This window comes from Eublepharis macularius, chromosome 5, assembly GCF_028583425.1.
Source record: "Eublepharis macularius isolate TG4126 chromosome 5, MPM_Emac_v1.0, whole genome shotgun sequence".
Classification (NCBI taxonomy): domain Eukaryota; kingdom Metazoa; phylum Chordata; class Lepidosauria; order Squamata; family Eublepharidae; genus Eublepharis; species Eublepharis macularius.
This window is the reverse complement of record NC_072794.1, coordinates 66615306-66640560: the sequence shown is the minus strand read 5'-3', so window position 1 is coordinate 66640560 and position 25255 is coordinate 66615306. Positions and strand designations below refer to the sequence as shown.

Here is a 25255-nt window from a genome sequence, read left to right as displayed (position 1 = left end):
ATGCATTATATAATGCTATATAACCTTTCTTTTTGCTTTGAAGTGTGGCTAAGTGAATTCATTCTTAGTTTCAGAAACCCAAAAGGCCTGTGCACTGCTGCTCTTAAACCATACACATAAGTGTGTAGGCAGTACAAATTGTATCAACTGAGAGGTTAAACACTGGATCAGTATTTTAATTACTTTTTTTAAAAAGGAAACTGTTACAATCATTTTACTAACACACTGTTTAAAGAAAAGAGAAAGTAAACTGTAATGGATCAAAAACTCTGATACAAAGGTATACCCAGTCAAGTGATCATGCAGGCTGACTCAAAATGAAAACCCTTAAAAGAAGATCAGTTTATGCCAAGGTAAAATTAATGACCGCATATCGTAAAATGGCATCAAAATACTATATGTAAAAATTCCTAAAACTAGGAAAAAATATAAACACTATTAAAATAATACAGACACTCCAATACATTCATGGGCAAAACCCTATGCAATGAAGAAACCATGCAATGAAGAAACAGTCCAGGTATATAACATACAGCAGCCCTTTCTAAAATTCTAAGCAGGAACAATAAATTCACATGTTGGGAGGAGTGGCATCATGGCAGCAAACTCTGCCTCCAACCTGCACACTGGAACATATGCAGAAAGTCTACAAATACAACTGCAAGTGGCTCTCTCTGTGTTGTTGGAAAACATGAAGAAGCTTCCTGGTAGAATTTTTCTTTTGTTCCTTACAACTGCGTGTGGATTATAAAAAGATGTTAGGAATGACTGGATTGTTTCTTTATAATGTTTCTATGATTTTTCCATTTTGCTTTGCTTGTTGTTATTGGTAGGTATTATGCATATGATTCTTTGATATCATTTTACTTAGCTCAATTATTAATGTTTCTTTTCAATCTTTCAAATATGTTTTGATTGCCTATTTTTGGGCTTTCTGAATAGTCACCTGTATTTGGGTGGATGTACAAATGATGCTGCGTCTTACTGCTCTGATAACATTTGAAAGATTGGCTGTTGCTGTGTAAATGAATACAGCATACAAAAAGCATAGAAGATCCAGCAGAAATATGTAATGTCAAAATGGGGGCATCACAAGTATGCAAGAGCTCTCTACCTTTGTATTTGAGACTAGAGATGGGCATGAACTGGAATACAAATCAACCCCCCCCCCCCCCACACACAAACCAGCCCGATTCGTGATTCGTGAACCAGTGGTTTGTAGAAGCTCGTTTCCATGAACTTCCATGACCTGGTCTACTGGTTCGTTTGGTTTGTTTTAAACAGCAATGTTACTTTCCCTGCTGCTGCAAAGCGGCAGGGAAAGGGGCAGTTAAACCCGCGAATCAGCTGTTTGTCGGGGAAACAGCCGGCCAGCCAAGCCCCACCCACAATTTAAATGGCCATTCCCCGCTGCTCGGAGCGGCCATTTAAACAGCCCTGCTGTTTAAATTATCAGCTGTTAAACCCCATGAACCATGATCCACGACTGGTTCATGAACTCACCCTAGTTTAAATGGCCCAGTTTAAATTGCCATTTCCCCGCTGCTCTGGGAGTTGGCAGCGGGGAAATGGCCATTGAATGAGCAGGTGGAGCTTGGCTGGCTGGCCAATCCCCACCGGCTCTTTCAATGGCCATTTCCCCATTTAAACAGCGGGTGAGGCTTGGCTGGCGGGCCAGGAGTTCCTGGCTGGCCAGCCAAGCCTCGCTGTTTAAATGGCCATTTCAACTGTGGGTGGGGCTTGGCTGGCGGGCTGGGAACTCTGAGCTGGCCAGCCAAGCCCCACCCACAGTTGAAATGGCCATTCCCTCGCAGCTGGGAGTGGCCATTTAAACGTCCCCCCTGTTTAAATGATCAGCCGCTTGTCAGGGATCCAGGGGTTTAATTCCCCCTTTCCCTGCCACTGCTAAGTTGCTGGAAAGGGGCATTTAAACCCCACGAACCACAGACCACGAACCGGTTCATGAACTTGCCCCAGTTCTTGGGAGTTCGTGGTTCTTGGTTCGTGAAAATGCCATGAACTGCACAGTTCGGTTTTTTTGTGGTCCGTGCCCATGTCTATTTTGAGACACAGGAGTCCATTTTATAATAAGATTGCCTCCATAATTCCTGAACGTTCTCTTCATCCTGCATCTCCTGTCAGATCTTATACTGCATAATTTATTTTTCTGTCCAGGTCCAATATCACTTGTTTTTGTGGGGTTTTTAAAATTCCATACTATCTTAAGTGGATCTGTGTTATGTTGAAAAGAAGTTTCTCTCTTTCAGGTTTCACATTCAACAAACCCATTTTGCACCTGTAACACAAATAAATATGTGCAAGTTTGCTTATTTTTTCTGTATATTTTGTTGGGAACTGAGGATTTTGTAAAATTGTTTTTTGCATGTCCTTTTGTGGCATGTGGAAGAAAAAAGTGTCAGTGGCAATAAGAATAAAAGGATTAGGGAATGGAAGAAGAATATTTTTAACAATGTATACCGTTGTTCACAGAAGTTCAATAATTGAAGGGTTTTTTTTTACAGTATTACATTTTCTAGCACATCTGCAATGCATGATTTCTAGAAACTTGCTTTAAGGAACTAAACAACTGAGTTCATAGATTACTGACCCAAAAATCAGTTTCTGTACAAAGTTTCATGCAAAACAATGTACTCATGGGATTGCCAGTTGTTCAAGTTTCTGTGTGAATGATTACTAGTTTGTTTCATGGTCCAAGAGCAACTGACAGTGCTATCCTAAGCAAAGTTAACTCTGCTTAGGATGGCACTGTGCATCTGTGTGTTTTACACTTAAAGGACTACAGATTAGGGCTGCCAGGTCCCTTGTCCCCAGCTTCTGCCTGCCACCACCTTTCACATGGCTGGCTGGGAGCGAGGTGGGGAGATGATCAGAGGCAGGCCAGAATAGGCTGCATGCAGGCTCTGCAGGCCTGATGACATCACTTCTGGTTTATACCAGAAGCTACAGCATCTCAGCAAATCCAATTCTCTAAGAATTGGCCCTAGCCGATTAGCGTCTCTCTAAAGATCCATTAAGTCATTCAAAAATCATTAGCTAGTATTGCAAAACATTCCAAATGTTGCTCTGCTGATTTTGCTGCAACCATCCTCTGCTACCAATTTTGTTGGGGGGGGGATGAGTTAAAAATAGTTAAATTCAGAGTTGTAATGGATCTTGATCAATAGAGAGTCATACACTTGTTTGCTTATAAGAAAACATTTACTAAAGGAAAAAGGTACATAGGATTCCTACAAAACAAAGATCCAGAGGAGTTAGCCGTGTTAGTCTGGATGATCTGATGAAGGGAACTGTGGTTCTTGAAAGCTTATGCTATGGTAAAGTTGGTTAGTCTTAAAGGTGCTACTGGACTCTACTATTTTGCTACAAAACAAAGAACTCTTTTTCCTACATCTTGACTCTATAAAGACCACACAAATAAAAAAATGGAGATTCTGCTTCCTCTTGACCCTTAGAGAGGAAGTCACCTGACCTATTGACCAATAAGCACATCTTATTTTCCTGGGCTTTGAGATAGCTAAGGTTATTGGCTCTGTGCCAGGTTTTCTTCCAGGTCAATACAAACAGGGAGTACATTGGGTAAACACATTAACCTCATAATGACTGAATGTCAGACCTTGCAACCTATATTCCAACAGAGAATACACTATGTTTTGGACCTGCTGAGATACCATAGCTTCCAGTTTAAACTGGAAATAACACCATTGGGTTTGTGGACCCTGCATTTGGTGTGCTCTTGCATTCCTCTGCTCACCAGGAGAGGAGTATTAGCATCTCACCCCCGGCTTTTCCGTTATAGGGGCCTGGCAATCCTACTACAGATTGTACTTCAAATGTTAATTTTTAATTGCAGTGTAGGTCTTGAGTAAAATCCAAATGCTAAGCATAAATCAGTTGTTGCAAATATGTTTGAAAATATTTGTCATTATCAGAAAGCCATTTTGTATCACTAAAGTTCTGTACTTGCATTTTGTTGTTTTGATAAAGCCTTCTGATATTGAAGAAAAAGCTATTAAAAAGGTGGATGATCTTCTTGAAATGTATATGGGAATAAGAGACCCTGAACTAGGTAAGCATTTATATAACTTTAGTAATCTTCTCTAGTTCCCTCCCACTAGAGGTTTGTCAAAGTCTGAATTAGAGCATTGCCTGGAAGTGGCATAATTATTTTTTCTTTATCCGTCAGGGATCGAGTGAATGTGAGTATATAGTTCTGTTTATTTTATTGCACTTTTTTTTTTGCTGATGTTGTGTGTGTTCATAAGAAATACTTTTTAATATATGTCCAGGATCTTTATGAAGTGGAAGGGTAGAAATTTATTTAATTGATCGTATACATATGCTTCAAGAATCCAGTCTCAATAGTAAGAAAAACAGAGCCTTGTGCCACCGTAACCGATTCATTCGGCTTTCACAGTCCAAAGAAGACTCCTCTACATCACCATAATTTTGCTGGTCTTTAAGGTGCCACAGGGCTGTATTGCTGCAACAGACTAAAATAGATACTAATTAACATACAGTTTGTTTCCTGGGAAATCTGAGCTCTTCTTATGGAATAAAAGCATGTAAATCTGAGGCCTGAACCAACGAGGATAATGAGCAAATGAATCCCCTGCCTGGTTCTGTTTCCTTGTGCAGACCAGAGTGATGCATTCATGATACACCCCATAGCCAGCACCCAGGGCTGCATGGTAGTCTAAACTGGATTAGGGCTTCTTTGTGTTTCTAATGGTCGGTATGGGCAGCTTTCCATGACCTAGATGGCCCAGGCAAGCCTAATCTCTTCAGATCTCGGAAGCTAAGCAGGGTCTGCTCTGGTTAGTTGGGAGATCACCAAGGAAGTCCAGGGTCCCTATGCAGAGGCAGGCAATGGCAAACCACCTCTTTTTATCCCTTGCTTTGAAACACTATGGGGGTTCACCATAAGTCATCTGCAGCTTGATAGTACTTTACATGCATGGACAGCTTTGGCCCTACACATTTCTTGTTGGGGAGTAGTGAGATCACTGAGGCCTGGTTCAGACATGCAGGGGAAGGAGGTGGCAGTAAAATGGCAGATACCAGAGGTGGCAGAAGGGACTGTTACACTTCAGACTGCAGATGGAGGATTGCATTTTGAAATGCTCCTTTATGTTCAAAAATCTCTGTAGTTATAAATCAGCACAGTATTTTCCCTCTGTGTGAATTGTCTAATTGCATGGAGGGTTGTTTTTTTACATGAAGATACATTCAAAGCTGGAATTCATCACTTGCAGTCCAAATGGTTCAGTCCTCTCTGCTATTTCATTGCCACCTTATTTTCTTATATGCATGAACCAGGCGTAGCAGTTCACCAGGCATAGAGTTACACCCTTCTAAGCCTCTTGATTTAGAAAAGTATAACTCTACTTAGGATTACACTGTTAAGTTCTTTCATATGGGCCCCTTAACCCACTGAGGCTTCTGAAGGCAGATTTAAAAAAAAAAAGTTTCACACACCTTAAGGATAAAATGCAACAACAACAAAACAACAGCAAAACATGTTTTGAAAACCCTAGATTAAAGCTTAATTAAGTTCAGGAGAAGAGTGTTTTATCCTTAACATGTGTGAAACTTTAAATATCCGTTTGCCTTCAGCAGCCAAAGTAGATTAAAGATTCTGTGTGAAAGGGACCTTAGCCTGTTCCTCTCCAGACAGTGCTGTATTAACAGGCCCATTTGTGGTGGGGGGTGTACATTCCCCCACTCTTAATCAGTGTAAGAGCCAAGACTGTGGTTCATAACAGCTGAAGTATTAGCTTGCTGCAAAATGCCACTGTTTACTGTGTGCGGAAGCAACTTTATAGAACTAGAAATATTAAGCAAGAGAGGGAAACAAGCATATTTTACAGTTTTTATCAGTGACAAATTAAGTTTGTTCCAGAAATAATAATAACACACTCTGAGTGGGTGTTAAGCTGTCCTGAAGGGCGATATATAAATCAAATGTTATTATATTATATTATAAATAAAGAACAATAAATTTTCCACAAATCTCTTACTGATCATAATGTCAGTTTTTTCTTACAGTGATTGCAGATATAGTCAGATATAGATATATTCAATCACCCATGGAAATGAGATATGATAAGTATATTCATTCTGATAATGTCGATTACCTGTTCAGTTAGGAATTTCATTTTTATTACTCATTTTAGATTAGTCTAACCACCATGAGTGTGATTTGTATTCTACAGATACATGATTAAAGAGTTTAAATGCTGCCCCGTTCCTATTGTGCAGTTTTAGAAAAGACTTTTACTGCAGCTAATATAGCTCTTTAATCCTCTTTAATTGGCAATTTCCATAGTATCAATGTCTACAAAGCAATTTTCAGTCTCAAAGTTTAAAGTATGAATATTCTAAGAATGGAGTGAGAACAATATTTAACTAACTCCATTAATCAAACAAAGTGACATGGGGGGGGGGTCAAATATGAACGAAATATTGCATCAATTTTTGTGATTAAATAAATTTCTAGTGGTGTAGTTCTAAGCAGAGTTAAAAGGGTATAGAACTGCACTGTAAGTGCCTGTAAGTGCCTGTAAAAGTTTAAAATTGGTAGCTTCTTGTATTTGTACCATGGATTAGTTTGTTCAAAGCAAGGAGCATTTTAAAGAAGAAATAAAAGCAGTCAGTTCCCACAGATATAAAACACGTATTTACACTGATTCTGAAGTCCATGCATGCACTACTCATGCAACAAAAAAAGTTTTATAACAGGATCTCTGTTTGCATGGATTTTTTTCTCACCTAAGTCTGTATTCTAAGCATCCTTCTCTTAGAAGCAAGTCCCATTATGATCAATGGAACTTGCATTTAATGAGTCTAAATGACTGCTTACAGTGCTCTGCTAACAGAGCAAAAACTTTCCAGTTTTTTGTTTCCTGATACAGCCTACTAAACTTTTTGAAATTACTGCTTATATGGAGACATGGGGTCTTCATGAACAGTATAGGGCTAAAGTGGGGATCTATAGTGGGAAGGGGGAATTGGTGAAAATTACTGTTCCGTCTTCTACTGGTGAAAGTGCCTTCTGATCATCTTTTGGATCCAACCTCCTTTATGGTATAAATCAGGGACATTTTAAGTGATACAATCCTACTTGGAAGCCAACAAAAGTATTTGAGCCATGTGTAATGGTATCAATGGTTAGTTATACATGGCATTGGTGTGAGGTTGCTGCAGGAATTTGGGCCATTGGCAGGGTGGGTAGGGGAAGTAGTTTTTGAATGCTGAAACCACTTACTGAAATGTTTCACAGAGAAGAAAAATGTCTTCACAGAAAATCAACAATCTCTTGTGCAAAGCCACAGGCTGAGCGAAGTTCAATCTCTGACAAGGATACTTGTCTGAGCAGGTTTTTCTACATATTGGAACCTATGAACCAGGTCTTGGTCTTGCTGACTATGCCTATAGTCTTGTAATCTTGTGTAGGATTGCATTCTAATCAATTATTTATATGTATTAGAAAAGATAGATTTACATAAACCTCTACGATGCTAAAGCTGTTCAATCAGTGATCACTAGAGGTCAGTACTTGACCACAGAATATATACACATGACTAAAATCAACCTTTTGATGTTTTAAAATACTGAGGGTCGTAATATATCTGACTACAAAACAGTTTTAATAAATGTAATTATTACAGTAAAAACAAAGTGGTTTCTAAAACAACCTAATAGATTTGGAAGCTCAAATTTTGTAGTTTTTTTTTCACACTGACAAACAAAATGTTTTGAGTCTGAAATAGACATGGGCATGAACAGCAATAAACTTCCCACGAACAACCCGTTCGTCTGTTCTCAAACAAGCCATTCGTAAGGCGCCATTGTAAATGAACAAGTGGTTGTCGCAAGCCTGGTCTGTTGCGTTTGTCCGCTGTTCGTGAAAACAGTCAGGCACCTTCAATCAATTCCCTTGGCAATGGAGGCAGGGACTGCCTGAACTCTGTCTGCACTCCTTCTGTTGCCCTGGAAACTCCATTCTCCCGTGGTCCTGAGAGTGGGGCAGTCAGTCCTGACTCATGGGTAGCTCCTCCTCCTTCCAAGCAGGGACGGACAAACTTGCGATCCTAGGGGGAGGGGCTCCCCTCGGCTCTCCAGTTTTTTCCGGCCCTGCTTCTGCGGGGAAGAAAACTTCGTTGCTCTCTGGAGCAAACGATCCTCGGGAAGAAAAAAGAAGAAAAGGCATTTGCAGGCGCTCGCTCGCAGGGGAAAAGGAAGGACTTGTTCCTCCACCCCCCCCATACCCACCACTCCCGAATCAGGTGGGGGCATGATTTGACTGCGAGCAGCAGAGTCGACGTTTTTTCCCAGGAGTGGGAACCCGGCTTCTGCAGGGGCTGAGGCTAAGTCAGGGAGACAGCCGGGCGACCGCAGTAAACAAAACCGGCTGCTTTTTTGGCGCGAAGCCTTGCGAACGGCGCAGCCGCGGCTGAAAAAGCTGCGGCAGAAAAGCCGTGGCTACAGCAGCAGGAGAAAAAGAGCGGCAAAGCCCCATTTAGCGCCGGAACACCAGATCAAGGTAAGAGGCATTTTGAAGGGGGGGGTGCTTGCCGCCCACCAGTTGGGGCTCCGGAGGGGCTTCTAGCAGGCCCTAATGGGGGCTGCTCAGCTCAGTGTGTTCCCGCAATTGGTATTCTCCCTCTTTCTATGCAGGGAAGTTTTTGGCGGGAATGGCGGTGGAGCCGAAAGCGACGGAGGGGAGGACGGTGGAATTAACCCTCAGTGGTATGGAGTCATCCAGCCCCCCTTTATCACCCCACTTATCCCAGAGCGAGACTCTAGATACAGAACCTGACCTTTCTGGCCAAGAAGCTAAGGCCAATATATTGGCATGGATTAGGTCAGAAATAAAGAAAAATGTGGAAGGGGCTGTGAAAGACTTTAGGAATCAGGCTGTAAACCCCGGTTCAGAGACAGCAGGACAATCTCTCCCAGGTCGGAAGAGACATGCCAAGCCATCCGTGGCCACTAAATCAAAGAGAAAGAAGGTGGAGAGTTGGCTAGAGGGAGACTCCAGTGTGTCAGAGGATTCCCCTTCAGGTTCGGATTTACATGAGCAATCCTCACAGAGTGAGGAGGGAGAGCTTTCAGATGAGGAGGAGGAAGATGTAGGCCAACTGCAGACCAGGCTTTTTCCTCAAGAGGTATACAACAAACTACTGGCTAAGGTCCTTAGGACACTCGAGATTTCCCAGACTCCTTCAGGGTCCCAAGATTCTGAGCAATTATATCCACAGGGCTTAGAAAGGGCACTTCCAAAAATGGGGCCCAAACAGTCAGGGGTGCCACTCCCCGCTGCCTTTCACAGCATCCTCAAGGCTGAATGGGACAATCCTGCGAAACCCAAAACATATCATTCTGCTTTCATTAAGTTTTACTCTTTGACCCCTGATTCGGCAAAGCAGGTTAGGCTGCCTACTGTGGATGATCCTGTCTCGATTCTTGCTACGTCATCGATTCTACCAATGGATGCAGAAGGTGTGCCAAAGGACCCTCCAGATAAAAAGATAGAGCAAGCTCTGCGCAGGAACTATGAAGCTTCATCGGCAGCACTGAGAGCCTCAGCTACAGCGTCACTTTTTGCCAGAGCAGCATACACATGGGCTTCAGACCTGGCTACTGCAGGGAGCGAGGTTCCCAAAGATATTAAAAACGAAGCAAAGAAGATTGCTCTTACCTCAGCCTTTGCGGCGGATGCTACATTGGATGCCTTCCAAATGTCGTCCAGGGCCATGGGTTTTCACGTCACCACCCGGCGTAACACATGGCTTAGGAATTGGGATGTAGACCCACAAGCGCGTAGTAGAGTAGCAGCCATTCCCTTCTCGGGGAGTAAGCTCTTTGGAGAGGCCTTGGATAGGTACCTGGTGGAAGATACTGAGAAGAAGAAGGTTCTGCCGTCCAGGAAGAAAGATGCGAAATACAAAGGTCAACGGCCCTTTCGAGATAACAAAAGGTTCTCGAGACCGGGACCAGACAGACCCTTTCGAAACCGTTGGCAATCAAGACAAGGGAGTGACCGGTGGTCATTCAACTTCAGAAAATCACCCACACAGGCAAAAGGCCAAAAGAAAGGAGGTCAAGCATGACTATTGGCCGATGGTCATGCAAATCGGGGGACGACTGCAGCATTTCTCCGATCAATGGAAGCAAACGATCTTGGACAAATGGGTGTTAGAAATAGTATCCAAGGGCTATTCTTTGGAGTTCGACAAGATTCCGCGACGCCGTTTCATTCAGTTACCATGGGACACTCTCATACAGAAACATCTCAAGGTGAGAGAGGCCATCCGACATCTGTTGGAGATACAGGCCATAGAACCGGTGCCGGTGAGACAACGGAGGCAGGGAGTGTATTCCGTGTTTTTCATCGTTCCAAAGAAGAATGGGGATGTCAGGGCTATTCTGGACTTGAAATGGCTAAATCGTCATGTGAAATCACGCAAGTTCAAAATGGAGACGATGAAGTCAACCATACAGACCATTCAGAAGGGAGACTTTCTCGCTTCCATAGATCTGTCGGAGGCCTATTTACATATCCCTACAAGGAGGTCACACAGGAAGTACCTTAGCTTCGCTTACGATGGGAAACACTATCAATACAGGGCCCTGCCATTCGGCCTGAAATCTTCTCCGAGAGTGTTTACCAAGGTTTTAGTGACTCTAATAGCCTTCCTCAGAACTCAGGGGATAGCTCTGTGCCCATACCTCGACGACATCCTGATAAAATCCTCATGCATGTGGTCGTCCCAGTCAGCAGTGAAGGTTACGATGGACTGTCTGGAAAGGCACGGATTTGTCGTCAACAGGCAGAAAAGCACCCTGACGCCTACCCAGATGATTACACACTTGGGAGTTATTGTGGACACTATCAAATACAGGGCTTTTGTGTCGTTGGAGAGACGACAGAAAATCATAGAGATGGTTCAGGAAGTTCAGAGGAACAGACGAGTGGAGGTGATGCTGTTGGCCAAGCTTCTGGGAATGATGGTGTCATGCCAAGAGACACTTCAGTGGTCCCGCTTTCAAACACGGCCTTTGCAAAGCTTCCTTCGCCCGTACCAAAGGATAATAATGACCAGAGGGGAGAAGGTAGTAGAGGTTCTGGAGGCTCTGGCAGTAAGATTGGAGTGGTGGACAAATCCGATCAGATTCATAGAGGGCGTACCACTCAGAGAACCGAAAAGGATCGTGCTAACCACGGACGCAAGTCTGATAGGTTGAGGTGCGCACATGCAGGACAGAATGATTCAAGGTCTGTGGAACAAGTCGGAAAGATGCTTCAGCATAAACCTCCTCGAACTAAGGGCCATAAAGAACGGTCTACAAGAGCTACAGAGCTATTTAAAAGGCCATCATGTTCTTGTGCAAACAGACAACATGATGGCAAAGGCCTACATGAACAGACAGGGAGGCACCAGGTTCAAAGCTCTGATTGCGGAGGCAGAGGAGATCTTCACCTGGCAAGCTTAAGGTCCCTAAAGGCTGTTCACGTGGCGGGCCAACAAAACCATCTGGCAGACTGGCTAAGCAGGAACCTGGTAGACCAGGCAGAATAGAGGCTGGACCCTCTGGTCTTCGCCCAGATATGCCAGAGGTTCGGGAAGCCGGAAGTGGATCTATTTGCACGGGCTCGGAACACTCAACTTCCGAGATTCTTTTCAAGACAGAAGGAACAACACGTAGAAGGAATAGACGCCTTGAATGTGGACTGGCCCAAAGGTCTCCTGTATGCGTTTCCACCGTTGAGGATCATTCACAGGGTAGTTCAAAAGGTTGTGGAACAGCGGGCAGCGGTAATTCTAATTGCACCGTTCTGGCCCAGGAGACCATGGTTCCAGGAACTCAAGAGACTGTCGCAGTCGGAACCGTGGAGGCTTCCATGCAAGAAGGATCTGCTGACCCAGGACGGAATATGTCATCCAAACCCGGAGACATTAAATCTGGCAGCCTGGAGGTTGAGCGCAGTCAATTGATGGGCCTCGGATACGACGAGAGTGTCATCTCTACAATGTTGGCATCGAGGAAAAGTTCGACGAACAGGATCTATAATAATACGTGGCAAGTGTTCCATTCGTGGTGCATGGAGAGGAGTCTGGTTCCAACGAAGGCTTCTGTCAAGAAGATTTTGCTATTCTTACAGGAAGGACTGGAGAAGGGGCTCAGCACGAGCACATTGAGGAGGCAGGTGGCGGCATTGTTGGCAGTGCTGGGTTCGAAAAGAGGAATATCACTCACGAAACACCCGCATATTAAAAGATTTTTGAGAGGCGCCATGCTGTTGAATCCACCACAAGTCCATAGATTTCTGACGTGGAACCTTAATTTGGTACTGACAGCTCTTACGAAGGAACCGTTTGAGCCTATGGCTACTTGTTCCCTTAAGTTGTTGACTTTAAAAACAGTATTCCTAGTAGGGATAACGTCGGCCAGGAGGGTGTCAGAACTTAGGGCGCTATCAGTGAATAGTGAGTTGTGTACCTTCCATAATGACAAGGTAGTGCTCAGACTAGACCCTGCTTTCATTCCCAAAGTGAATTCTCTTTTCCATAGAGAAGAGGACATAGTTTTGCCTTCCTTCTGTGCTAATCCAAAACATGATAGGGAAAAAGAGTGGCACAGGTTAGATGTTAGGAGAGCACTGAGTTTTTACATAGATAGGACCAGGTATATCCGGAAGGTAGAGAGTCTATTTATATCTTTTAGAAGCTGCTGTATGGGAGACAGGGTATCAACTTCCACATTGAGTAGATGGATTAAGGAATGCATAGTCTTAGCTTATAGGAATAGGAAGGTGGAGTTGCCCACAGGGATCACAGCTCACTCTTTGAGGGGGGCAGCTACTTCTGCAGCTTATAGGTCTTTCCCTTCCTTGGAGAGGATTTGCAGAGCGGCAATGTGGAAATCGGTTCATACATTTACTAGACATTACAGAATAGATCAGTTGGCCTCGGCGGAGGCTGCCTTTGGGAGACGGGTATTACAACATGTTCTGTAATACATAGGTTAGCTCCCACCCAGAGATTCACTGCTAGATGTATATCCCATGAGTCAGGACTGACTGCCCCATTCTCAGGACCACGGGAGAATGGAAGGTTCTTTTTCACTTACCGTGAATCTTCCTTTCTCTGTGGTCCGAGAGTGGGGCAGTCCAAATCCCACCCTGAGACACTGTATAGGAACACTAGTGGTTTATACTAACTATATGATAGGGAGAAGGGATTTAGAACTTGTTTGAGTTCGTTTGTTCCTGTTTATGTTTTGTCTTATTGAGTGTCTGTTAGTTGTGAGTTGAGTTATTGACAGGTGCAGAAATTGGAGGGTGTTCCGGGCTTGAAAACGAACTGGAGAGCCGAGGGGAGCCCCTCTCCCTAGGATCGCAAGTTTGTCCGACCCTGCTTGGAAGGAGGAGGAGCTACCCATGAGTCAGGACTGACTGCCCCACTCTCGGACCACAAAGAAAGGAAGATTCACGGTAAGTGAAAAAGAACCTTCCAATCTAAGCCCAACTTAGCTGGATGGGCAGGTCTTCCTTCCAAATGTGGAAGTCCAAATTGGTTGCAGTTGGTTATGTGGGAGCTCTCAGAGACCAGGGGGGAGTGGTAGTGTTCTATAGCCATGGGCAATCCAATCTCATCCCTGCAAACCCTGTTAGGCAGTTCTGACTGCCAATCACAGACCTCCTGCTTTTCTCTATATGACCTCTGGTTATAAAAGGGCACTGCGCTCCCTGTTCTGGCTTTCAGTTTCAGCGGGCATTGGAGTGGGACAGAGCTGTTGCTAGCCTTTTGGGAGAGAGACAGGGAGAGTGCATTGGAGCTGGTATTTTTTGTGTGTGTGGTGGGTGGGATAGGGATCTATCCACTCTGGTTCCAGGGCTGCTGCCAGGCCCTGGGGCCAAGCTCAGTGGGCACCTCGGCTGAGGGTTCACACTGATTATTATTACTATCAGTGCCTGATCTGGTCAGGTTTCTGGGAATGCTGGGCTAGGGCTCTAACCCCTCCCTCTGGTTCCAGGGCTGCTGCCAGACCCTGGGGCCAAGCTCAGTGGGCACCTCGGCTGAGGACACACTGATTATTATGATTAGCAGTGCCAGATTTGGTCAGGTTTCTCGGAGAGATGGGCTAGGGCTCTGCCCCTTCCCTCTGGTTCCAGGGCTGCTGCCAGGCCCTGGGGCCAAGCTCAGTGGGCACCTCGTCTGAGGGCTCACATTATTATTAGTGCCTGATCTGGTCAGGTTTCTGGGAGTGCTGGGCTAGGGCTCTACCCCCTCCCTCTGGTTCCAGGGCTGCTGCCCGGCTCTGGGCCAAGCTCAGTGGGCACCTTGGCTGGGGGTTCACTCTGATTATTGGTGACTGATCTGGTCAGGTTTCTGGGAGTGCTGGTTCCAGGGCTGCTGCCTGGCCCTCGGGCCAAGCTCAGTGGGCACCTCGGCTGAGGGCTCACCCTGATTATTAGTGTCTGATCCGGTCAGGTCTCTGGGAGTACTGGGCTAGGGCTCTATCCCCTCCCACTGGTTCCAGGGCTGCTACCAGGTCCTGGAGCCAAGCTCAGTGGGCACCTCGGCTGAGGGCTCACAGCGTTCTCTCCGTTTCTTTCCTCCTTAATTCTTGTTTGCTGGCATAATGCTTCGGGCAGGAGCCAAGGGTGGTTGCAGGGGGAAGTGCAGAGATTGTCCCAGTTGCCCCGCAGGAAGCAGTACTGGGCAGGGCTCTGGGGCAGCAGAGACTCCCGCTCCCCAAAAATCACCTGTGGGGGCTGTGGAGGAGGCCGAAGAGCTCTTGCCACCAGGGGAAGAGGAACTCTTTAAACTGTTTGAGGAGGAGGAGGGCGAGGGATCCATGGAGGAATGGTTGGGGTTCGACGGAACATCCATCCCTTCCCCTTTCCAAACTCCTGGTGCTGTCCCTGTCTGCAGTCCACCCCTCACTCTGTCTTCCATTGCCAGCTCCACGGTGCAGTCAGTAACCCTTCATCCTCCTTCCCCTGGTACAGTTAGTGAGCCACAGTTGAAACTCTCTGTATGGAGGCACTTTGGGGGCTTTCCAAATGACCCCTGTGTAGTGCAGTGCTGTGTCTGTGATGGCCTGGTGCACAGGGGCAATGACCCAAAGCACCTGTCATCGATGGTCCTAACTAGGCACCTGAAGACATGCCACCCAAGCCTGGTCGGTTTCGTTTTCTCAGCCATGCCGGACGCTCCTCTCGGCTGGTCCGGGAGGAAACGACCGGGCACCCTGACCGGGCGGCTGACCCGCAAGGATTAGCCCCCAGGACTCCCAGGGAGGGAGCCAGGGTCCGGGACGCGGCGGGAAGAACTCCCCGAAATCAATGCGGGGGGGGAATTGCCCGTTTGTCCCTATGGAGGCCGGCAGATGTGCGCGGCGCCTCGAGTGCCGCCGGGCAACGAGAAACGGCAAGTAAAAGAAACAGGCGGAAGCCTGTAAACAAGCGAATCCCTTCTGTTCTACAAGCGTTTGTGAAGGAGAGGTTGATCTGAAGAAGACTCGCTCTTCCCCTTCGTTGAGTTCCAGAATTTTGTTGGCGCCCCCCCCCCCCCAAATGGCAGCAAAGAGGCAAAGTCCCGCTCTCGGTAAGTCAATCTCGGCTACCTTGCAGAAGGGGGAGTCGCTCGAAGAGTTGGTACGCAGGGCGGTGGTGGAAGCTATAAAACCCTTTGTTGACAAGCTGAACGAAACTGATCAAAGGGTGGGCTTAATTGAAAGCGAGGTGAAAACCATTAAGGCAGCAGCGGGGGGGGGCAGAAAAGTCTGCTCTGGAAAGTGCGTCACTTGTGAAGGCTACAAAAAAGGACCTGAAGTTGGTGGAGAACCAGCTGATCGGGCTACAGGTGGAACGAACGCAGACAATTTTGCGTCTCCAAAACGTGAAAGAGGAGGAAAATGAGGATCTGTGGGATTTGGTCTCGGAACTACTGGCGACACCCGCGAGGACGACTAAAGAAGAGGTTAAAAGCGCCATTTTGGAGGTCCGTCGGGCTTCTTCAAAATATGCAACAAAGCGACAGTTGCCTCGTGAGATCATTATTGACTTTTCATCTAAAAAGATTCGGGACACCATCCTATATAACTCATACAATGCGGATTTGGACTTTATGGGTTTGAAAGTCAAGATTTTGAAGGACGTTCCATTTCTAGTCCGGAAACGGCGTTTTAAATATAAAAAGTTTGTAGCACTTCTGAGGGACCATGGAATAAAGTACAAATGGTTATTCCCGGAAGGAATATGGTTCAGATATAAAGATCAGGCCTATAAGATATTATCAGAAGATCAACTAAAGGATTTTGAGAATAAAAACCCAGAACTCTGCTGCACCAAGAACGAAGAAAAGGAGGAGCCGGAGGGGGGGGGGAGGAGGAGAGCATCGCAACAGCAGTTGCACAGAGAGAATTGCGTCCGGGACCTAGAAGGGGGAGGAAAGTTTAACCAGAATTTGAAATGTTTATTCTCTGTATGATTAACCACTCCATCATTATTTTATGGAGCTATTTTTGTATTATGACAGTATGAAGGGAAACATTGAAGTGTAGTGTTTAGTGTTTGTAGTTCATTCCCCCCCTTTTCTTTTTCCACCCCCCCCTTTGTCCCTTCCCTCTCCCCTTTCCTTGTGATAGTTTTGTGTAGTGTTTTGTAGCTATGAAAAATAAAAAATTTATTAAAAAAAAAAAAAAAGACATGCCACCCAAGCCTGTGGTCTCCGTCCTTGGCCAGCGAAACATCCAGCGGGGGGAGGCAGAGGGCTACCAGCTCCTCTGAGGTTGGATCAGTGGGAGGGTCACCGGAATCCACCCCAAGCAAGAAGCCTTGCCCTGAGGGTGCTGCTGGTGGGAGTGGAACGTTCAGGCAGGCCACCCTTGGGGAGGTTGTTCCATCAGGGTCAGGGATAGTGCAGTTGAAAAGGGTGAGATCAAGGGCTCTGGAGGCGGTCATTCATGTTGTGGCAGATATGACTGCCCTGCAAGGATTTCCCCTATCTGACGTGGAGGGCATGGGCTTCCAAAGGCTGCTTCAGCACTTTGCCCCATGGTTCTCTATGCCGTCATGACATGGTGCTCAGGGAGCTGTTGGCCACCAAAGGCCATACAATACACTTCACGGCCGACCTCTGGAGCCATCATGGCTACCTTGCCATCACCGCCCATTGGTGGCAACCAGAGGACCTCCGCCACCCCAGGCCAAGAACTGGCCCCTGGAAAAAGGTGTCATGCTTGACACCGGGCTACAGGGTAGTTCTTCTCCAGGCCCTGGGCATGGACAAGGTTCATGCCGGGAAGAACATCACCACCACCATAAGAGGGCACTGAGGGAGTGGACGGCCGGGGGGGGGGAAGGTTTGTCCGTGGCTTCATGGTGACAGACGTGGGAAGCAACATGTTGGCAGCCCTGAAAGAGGCATCCGTCCTGGGCCTGGTGTGCATGGTGCAGAAGCTGCACCTGGTGATGAGGGATGTGCTCAGGTTGGGGAGCAAGCCAAGGGACAGCTGTTACGAGGGAATATTGTGGACGTGCAATCTGCTGGACAGCTGCTGCTGCATCGCTTCCCACTTCTTCCGCAGTATCAACTCTTCCCGCAAGCTGTTCCAGAGGCAGGGGAAGGGGGGACCCCGAGCACCACCTCTGGAGGACCTGCCCACCCACTGGAACGCCACCTACGATATGATGTGTCGTCTGGTGGAGCAGAACGGCCTGTTGCAGGACATCCTGTCATCCACGGACGTTCTGAGGAGGGGAGTGGAGCCATGGAATGGAGAGTCCTTGCCCAGATGCCCCGGATGCTGAAACCCTTTAAGGAGGCCACCGATCTCTTATGGTTGTACAATGCCAGCCTGGGTCAGGTCATTCCCCTGATCCACGGGCTTGACCAGTTCCTGGCCAAGGAGCTCGAACACAAGAAAGAGCTGTTCCCCAGGGTCTAGGATACAGTCATGCATGGCCAAGCGCTTGCATCCTCTGCACCACGAGGTGCTGTACCAAATGGCCTCCCTCTGTGACCCCCGGATCAAGGGCAGCATCGCCATGTGGGCGGGTCAAATGCAGCACTGGAAAAAGGAGCTCCGCACAGTGGTGCTCCATTTGCAGAAAGAGAAGGCAGGCTGGGGGGAACCAGGCAAGGGCGAGGAGCGGGCGGCGGAGGAGGAGGGGGAGGAGTTAGGAAAAGAGCCACGCCAGGAGAGACCCACCTAAATGGCCCCACTTGATCTCTGGGCCCTGTCGGTGGGCTGTGTGGTTGGCTGCAGCACAGTGGGTGCATCTCTCGCAGTGGAGGACTTGGCAAGGGCTATGGTGCGAGAGTACCTCATAGAGTCCACCGAGCCCCCCCCTCCAACCCCTTGGAGTATTGGGCAAGTAAATCTGCCGTATGGCCAGACCTGTCAATTGTGGCAACCAACATCTTGTCCTGCCCTCCCACTAGCATGCAGAGCGAGCGGGTGTTCTCCCACCTGGGAGACCTCCGTCCCCGCCACGCACGTCTGCACCCAGACCTGGAGGACATGTTGACTTTTGTCAAGGTCAACCTCAACCTACTTGGGTATCCCTCTTTCGACCTGGACCTACCTGGGCTCTGAGCCACCCCAAGTCTACTGTGGTTCTAGGCCAAGGCCCTATGCAGCAGGCTCTACCCCTCCTCAGTTCTCGGGGCTGCTTCCATGGCTGATAACCCGTTGTCCTCCTCTCCCAGACAAGTTCCTGTTCCCTCTTTCAACCTCTCCTTTTCTGGATGACACCAATATGACCCTTCCCCACAACTTGTCCTGCCTATCGCATCCTCTCTGACAAGTTCCCGGATGCTTCCTCTTTCAACCTCTCCCTCTCTAGATGGCATCAATACAACCCTTCCCCACGACTTGTCCTGCCCATCGCATCCTCTCCCTGACAAGTTTCCGGACGGGTCCCTCTTTCATCCTTACCCTCTCTGGATGGAACCGGAATGACCCTTCCCAATGATCTCTCCTGTTCTGCTCATCCCATCCTGTCCGTGAAGGCAGGAAGGTGGGTCATGTCAGCTGCCGCCGCCTTTAGGCATGGGGGACTATCATGGCACAGCTGCTGCCTTTGGGCCTTTCTGGTCCTGCTCTACAATGCGGTTGTGACAAACAACCCTTTGTCCTCCTCTCCCTGAGAAGGTCCTGGATGTCCCCTCTTTCAACCTCTTCCCCCCTCTGGATGGAACCAGTACGACCCCTCCCAACGACCTCTCCTCTCCTGCCCATCCCATCCTTTCCGTGAAGGCAGGATGTGGGTGATGTCAGCTGCTGCCGCTTTTGGCCATGAGGGACAGCTCTGCTGCTGTTGCTGATAGGGTTGTACCACACGGTACTCCCTTTTCCATGGCACCTACTGTCCCCTTTGATCAGGGGGGAATGTGTCCCTCCCACCCTTTCCGTGAAGGCAGGAAGGTGGGTACTGTCTGCTGCTGCTGCTTTTGGGCACGAGGGGAAGCTCAAGAGCTGTTGTGCATATGGTTGTGCTGCACGGTGCACCCCTATCCATGGGCACCTGCTGTTCCCTCTGTGCATGGGGGGAATGGGTCCTGCGACTCACTTCCTTTCTGTGAAGGCAGGAAGGTGAGTGATGTTGGCGGCAGTTTCCAGTTCAACACAGGAGGGGCAGACACACCTCTCCAGCAACAGTCTGCGCACTCCTTCAGGGTGGATGTTGGGGTCCTCCGTCCTGGTCCTGCTGCGCAATGCAGCCAGGAAGCCTCTGTCCTCTCCCAGACAAGTACCCGGTCCCTCTTTCGACCTCTCCCTCTCTGGAACTGCCCCGCCCCTGCCCTGTGACCTCTCCTGTCCTGTCCATCCCATCCTTTCCACGAAGGCAGGAAGGAGGGTAATGCTGGCAGCAGCCTACACTACTTACTGCCTGCATAGGTGAGGTGTCTCTGAGTGGTGTGTATTCTGTGGAACTGCCGTCTTCCATAGGGTGCTGATGCTGAATAGACTGCTGTTTTTGTGAAGGCAGGTTGGTGGGTGATGCAGTGGGCAGCCCACAGCTCCCAACGAGGGCAGCTACCTGTCTGCCCACAATCCCCTTTCCTAGAGGAACCGATACCTCCCCCATGACGGGGGGGGGGGAGGAAGGCATCCTCCACTGCCTTGATGGCTGGCATGTGAGCCTCCGCTTCTACATGTTAGGGGCGGGCCCCACCTCCCACCCTTGGTTCTTTACTTCCAACTTTCTAATGATGGAATAACGCAGATATTTATGCAATCCACCTGTCTCCCCAATATCCCTGTACACGGTATTTGTCTCTCCTGTCAATCCAATACAGGTATTCAATGTATCCACGCAACCCTCTATCCTATACATCTATCCCATACCGCGATGCACTTGTCTATTGAGAAACCTGTCTATACCATACCTTTATACCAAGGCGGAAAGTAGCCTCTGGGAGGCCTGGCATGTGGGCACAGGGGGGTGCTGCCGGTGAACAGCCACACACCCCACCCCCTAGAGGGGACACAGCACACTACCATCTCCCTGAGCCTGCCAGGCCCGGCGGCAACAAACATCACCCTCCTTCTGGCCTACACCAGAAATATCAAGTTCTCTGAGGCCTGGCAGGCAGGCACATGGGGGGTGCTGCTGGTGAGTGGCCACACATGCTGCCCCCTAGAGGGGAGACAGCACACCACCACCTCCCCGAGCCCATGAGGCTCGGCGACCGCATACATCACCCTCCTTCCAGCCTACATCAGAAATATCAAGTTCTCTGAGGCCTTGCGGGAGAGCGCGGGGGGGGGGGTGCCGCCAGCAAGTAGCCACACTCCCCACCCCCTAGAGGGCAGTACACCACCGCCTCCTCGAGCCCACGAGGCCCAGCGGCCGCAGACATCACACTCCTTCCGGCCTACGCTGGAAATATCAAGTTCTCTGAGGCCTGGCGGGCAGGCACAGGAGGGGTGCCACCAGCAAGCAGCCACACCTCCGCCCCCTAGAGAGGAGGCGGCACACCACTGCCTCCCCCAGCCCACCAGGGTCGGCGGCCACAAACATCACCCACCTCTATACCGAGGCGGAAAGTAGCCTGTGGGAGGCCTGGTGGGTGGTCACATGGGGGGTGCCACTGGCAAGCGGCAACACCACCCGCCCCCTAGAGGGGAGACAGCCCGCCTTCGAGTCCACCACTTGTACATGGGGCCAAAGTCAACTGGTGGCTCCAATTATATCGAAGGGGAGTTTCCTGGGGGCGTCAGATTTAGGAATGTATAGGTCCAAGATCCATATTGCAATCTTGACCAAACTTGGGTGATAGCTGGAGGAGAGCCTGCTGATCACTCCCTGTGAATATGAGCTCTCTAAGTCAAACGGGTGCCGTTCTGGCCCCCATGAACAACGAACACCAAACATGTTCGTTAACGGGACATGTTCGTTACTGTTCGTCTGTTTGTGTTCGTCGATGGCAACAAACTACGAACAGTGTGTTCCTTTTTACCCCGTTTGTGCCCATATCTAGTCTGAAATATGTTTAGTAAGTGTTTAAGTAAAAGTTAAATATATATTTTCTCTTTCATTACTTCATTCTTTCTCTCATAGTATGGTTTATTTTTCATTAAACTTCATTTCCAAGTATGCAAGGTACTAATTGAGATTAAGACATGGGGATGGGTTGGGGGGCTTCAGTGTCTCCCCCATGCCATTCCACCAGCCCAGAACATCCCAGAGGGTAAGCATTAGGGAGCTGCACATGTACAGATGAGCTGCACGTGCATCTCCCCAATGGGACAAATAGCGATGGGACAAACCCGATGGGACAAACCCGATGTTTCTGGCCAACCTAGGCCTTCCATACCTAGACTGAAGACTCTATCAGCTCCAGCACGTTTATCTGCATTTGCAGGGGATGGAAATATGCCAGTAACCATGGAGGCAAATTTTACTTTTGCCTTTTCACCCAGGCCACATATTTAAAAGGCTTACTCTCATCTTTATATCCCCCCAGCCAAATTTTTGGGATTATATGAACTTCTATAGGCAATTGTCATTTTCAATCTTTAATCCATTTTAGGTCTCTCTCTCTTTCTGATGTATATGTATGAAGTTAACTATAACACCCTGGGAAACTCTGATCTCAAAGATATTCTGTAAGCTTTCTCTATAACCTGTTCATTGGGGATTTTCAAGGTTGGTGTGTGTGCATGTGCATGTGCATGTGCGCTCACACGCATATTTGACTTAGCCAGTACATAGGATATAGGTTTTCAACAGGTCCATTGCAGATAGGCTGCAATCCTAAGGATGCTATTCTGAGAGTAAGCCCTATTGTAGAACCTGGAACTCGCTTTTGAGTAGTCCTGCTTAGAATTGATCCCCCAATATCGTAATGACCACTTAAATTTAACTTCATATTCATGCCTATGAAAATGCACTAGGTCAAATTAACTCCTTTTGGAACTTTCACATTTAGGCCGTTTCCACACACGTTGAATAATCCACTTTCAATATGCTTTAGTGAACATTTGTAACTGATTTTCCATGTGTGGAACAAAAAATCCACTTTTAAAGGATAACTAAAGTGCATTGAAAGTGCATTATTCAACGTGTGTGGAAACGGCCTTAGGGAGAGTGTCTGAATTCCAGATGCCTGGAATTGGCAACAAGGCAAGACTTTGGTCTGTGTGTCCTCCTTTTTAAGCTTTCCCAGGACATCTGGGTGGCTGATGTGTGAAACAGGATGCTGGACTAGATGAACCTGCCTGGCACATCTTATATTCTGTCTTCTTGTTTTCAGCTGCAACAATGGTAGAAGCTGGAAAAGGCAAGAACAACCCAGACGAGTTTGCAATTGCGCTTGATGAAGCTCTAGGAGATTTTGCATTTCCAGATGAATTTGTTTTTGATGTATGGGGAGCCATAGGTGATGCAATGCAAGGACGATTTTAATGAGAATTAGACAGGTTTAGTAGAGCACAGTGTGAAGGCTGGAGACCTAAAATGTACTGCTGTGTGCATTGCATGGGATATAAAACAGGCCTGCTAAACAGAAGCATCTAATGTATTGTTTGAAGCGAATACATTTATTTTCAAATAAATTTGCGGTTCAAGTCTTTATCATATGAAGCTTTTAAGCTGATAAGGCACTTAATTTGAGATACATTCACTGGAAATCTTTTAAGAAAACTTTATTCTTTGAGTACTTGTTTTGCACATTTGCTTTTCTTAATTTAGCTTGGACGTGTTCCAGAGGGAATGCTGAAAAATCCAGTGACAATGAACTGTTTCTCATCAAGAAAATATTTTGCCAGTATTAGTTGAATTGAAGCACAATTGTATTGACATAATGTATTATTAAGTAACCAGACTTTGCCTTTTCTTCTTTCTTTGATGATTGATGGTCTCTTTAAGGATTCTTCCTTAAAGTAGTGCCTTACTGGACAGTCCTGTGTATGTTTACTCAGAAGTAATTCTCACTTTATTAAATGGGGCTTACTCCCAGGTAAACGTGCAAAGGATTACAAACATATGCTTCAGATCAAATAGGGACAGAAGGTTCAGGAGAGGAGCAGATGCTTTGCACATCCTTGTGCACCATTGGTTTGGTAAATGGCACTTCTCAAGCAAAGGGCTGAGAATGCCTGATAGCTGCTGCCAGTCAGGGTAGATAGTACTGAGCTAAATGAACTGTTAGTATGGCTTAGTATAAGGCAACTTGTTTTTTTATATTATATGTTACATAACAGCCAGAGGGGGGGAAATGAACTATTTCTCATGGAGGTGTTATGGATAATAGACCCAAAACTTTGGCAGTTTTCACAAGTGATTGTTAAATCAATGTTTGCATTTTGCAAGTCTATAAATCATAAATATGTTGGCTAGAATGTTTTGTTTGTATTCTGCTTTGTCTTTTGCACTGAGGCCATTCACAATGACACATTCCAGGTTAAAAGGCCTGGTTAATGTCATTTGGGGAAGTGTCATTGGTACCACTGGGGAGAAGAGACTTAAATGATTGTATTAACTTTAAAGAAAAAGTACTCTGGAAATACTTCATGTCCAAAGTTCCTATATTTAAAGCTTTTCTTGTTATTGACTTCTAAAAAATATTGAAAATGTTGAATGGGCAGTCAGAAAACTCACACTTTTTGATGCTTCATCTGTGTTTTAGAACTTTTTAGGGTACTTAGTACTCAACTATGCATTGAAGGCTAAAATGAAAATCCAAAAAGTGGTATTGATACTAGTCTTTAGATACAATCCATCATGATCATGAACCAATCCTGTGAAATCCATTTTGAAATGAAAGATATGAAACAGCATATGTTTTAATGTTATTCCCAGTAATTTCAGTGAGGCACGTACAAGAAACTTTCTGTGGGATTTTTCAATAAGTGATTTTAATTATTATAGCTCCATTGTTGCATGAAAACCTGTCAGTTGGTTTTTCTAAAAAAGCAGAAATTGTAACTATTTATTGATGTGTTAATGTCACAATAACTATGTAAATGTGTGTAAACTTTAGCATTTGATTTTTTAATGCCGTTTTTGTAAATCTTGGAATACTGAGGAATTGCTAATGTGCCAATAAAATAACAAAGCAGAAATTAGATTAAATGGGATCATTCCCAGTTGGATAACTTCACTGGAACATCTTCTATTTGAAACTATGCAAGATTTTCAACTATGCACATCTCTTCATCAGACAGAATGGAAAGATCGCTAAATCTTGGATATGTACAAGAACAGTGTTTACTAATATGAATACTTTAGCCACTTCTAAGATGAATCTTCAAATAAAATTTTGTGACTAATGCACTGGCTGGTTGAAATGATTGAAAGATACTAGAAGCTGACACCATAAAATAAGGTGTTTCCTTTCTTTTCCTTTCCTTTTTTTTGATGCTCAGGCTTCAAACTCTCGGGGTAACAATTGTTGATAGCACAAACAAAAGCAGAGTAAGACAGCCAGTAAAAACCCAAACATCAGAAGTATAAATAATACAGATTGCATATTAAAGCACACTTGGCAAAACATTGAGTTCACGCTCTCTTAAGCTTGATTTGGTATTAAACTATGGAAAACTGAATTTGTGTCAAAAAATTTACAGATTGCTAATTTTTTCCAGCTTCTATTTCCAAGCCTAGAATATCTTGGAAAGCATGTGACGCTCCTTATGATGTCATCAGGAGGGCCACAGACTTTCCCAAAGCCACTTCATTTTATCCATTTATGCCAGTTCAGTTTATCTG

The 25255-nt window shown here is 46.5% G+C and overlaps 1 protein-coding gene across 1 annotated transcript in view; it reads left to right on the top strand.

The window, feature by feature from the left end:
- The window catches only part of GIPC2 (GIPC PDZ domain containing family member 2), a 55776-nt gene extending 30999 nt beyond the window's left edge, over positions 1-24777 (top strand). Inside the window, exons 5-6 of the mRNA XM_054979109.1 lie at positions 4006-4087; positions 22800-24777. Of these exons, the coding sequence (XP_054835084.1) occupies positions 4006-4087; positions 22800-22951 (234 nt within the window). The 3' untranslated portion in view covers positions 22952-24777. The remainder of the gene's footprint in view (positions 1-4005; positions 4088-22799) is intronic.
- The last annotated feature ends 478 nt before the right edge of the window (positions 24778-25255 follow it).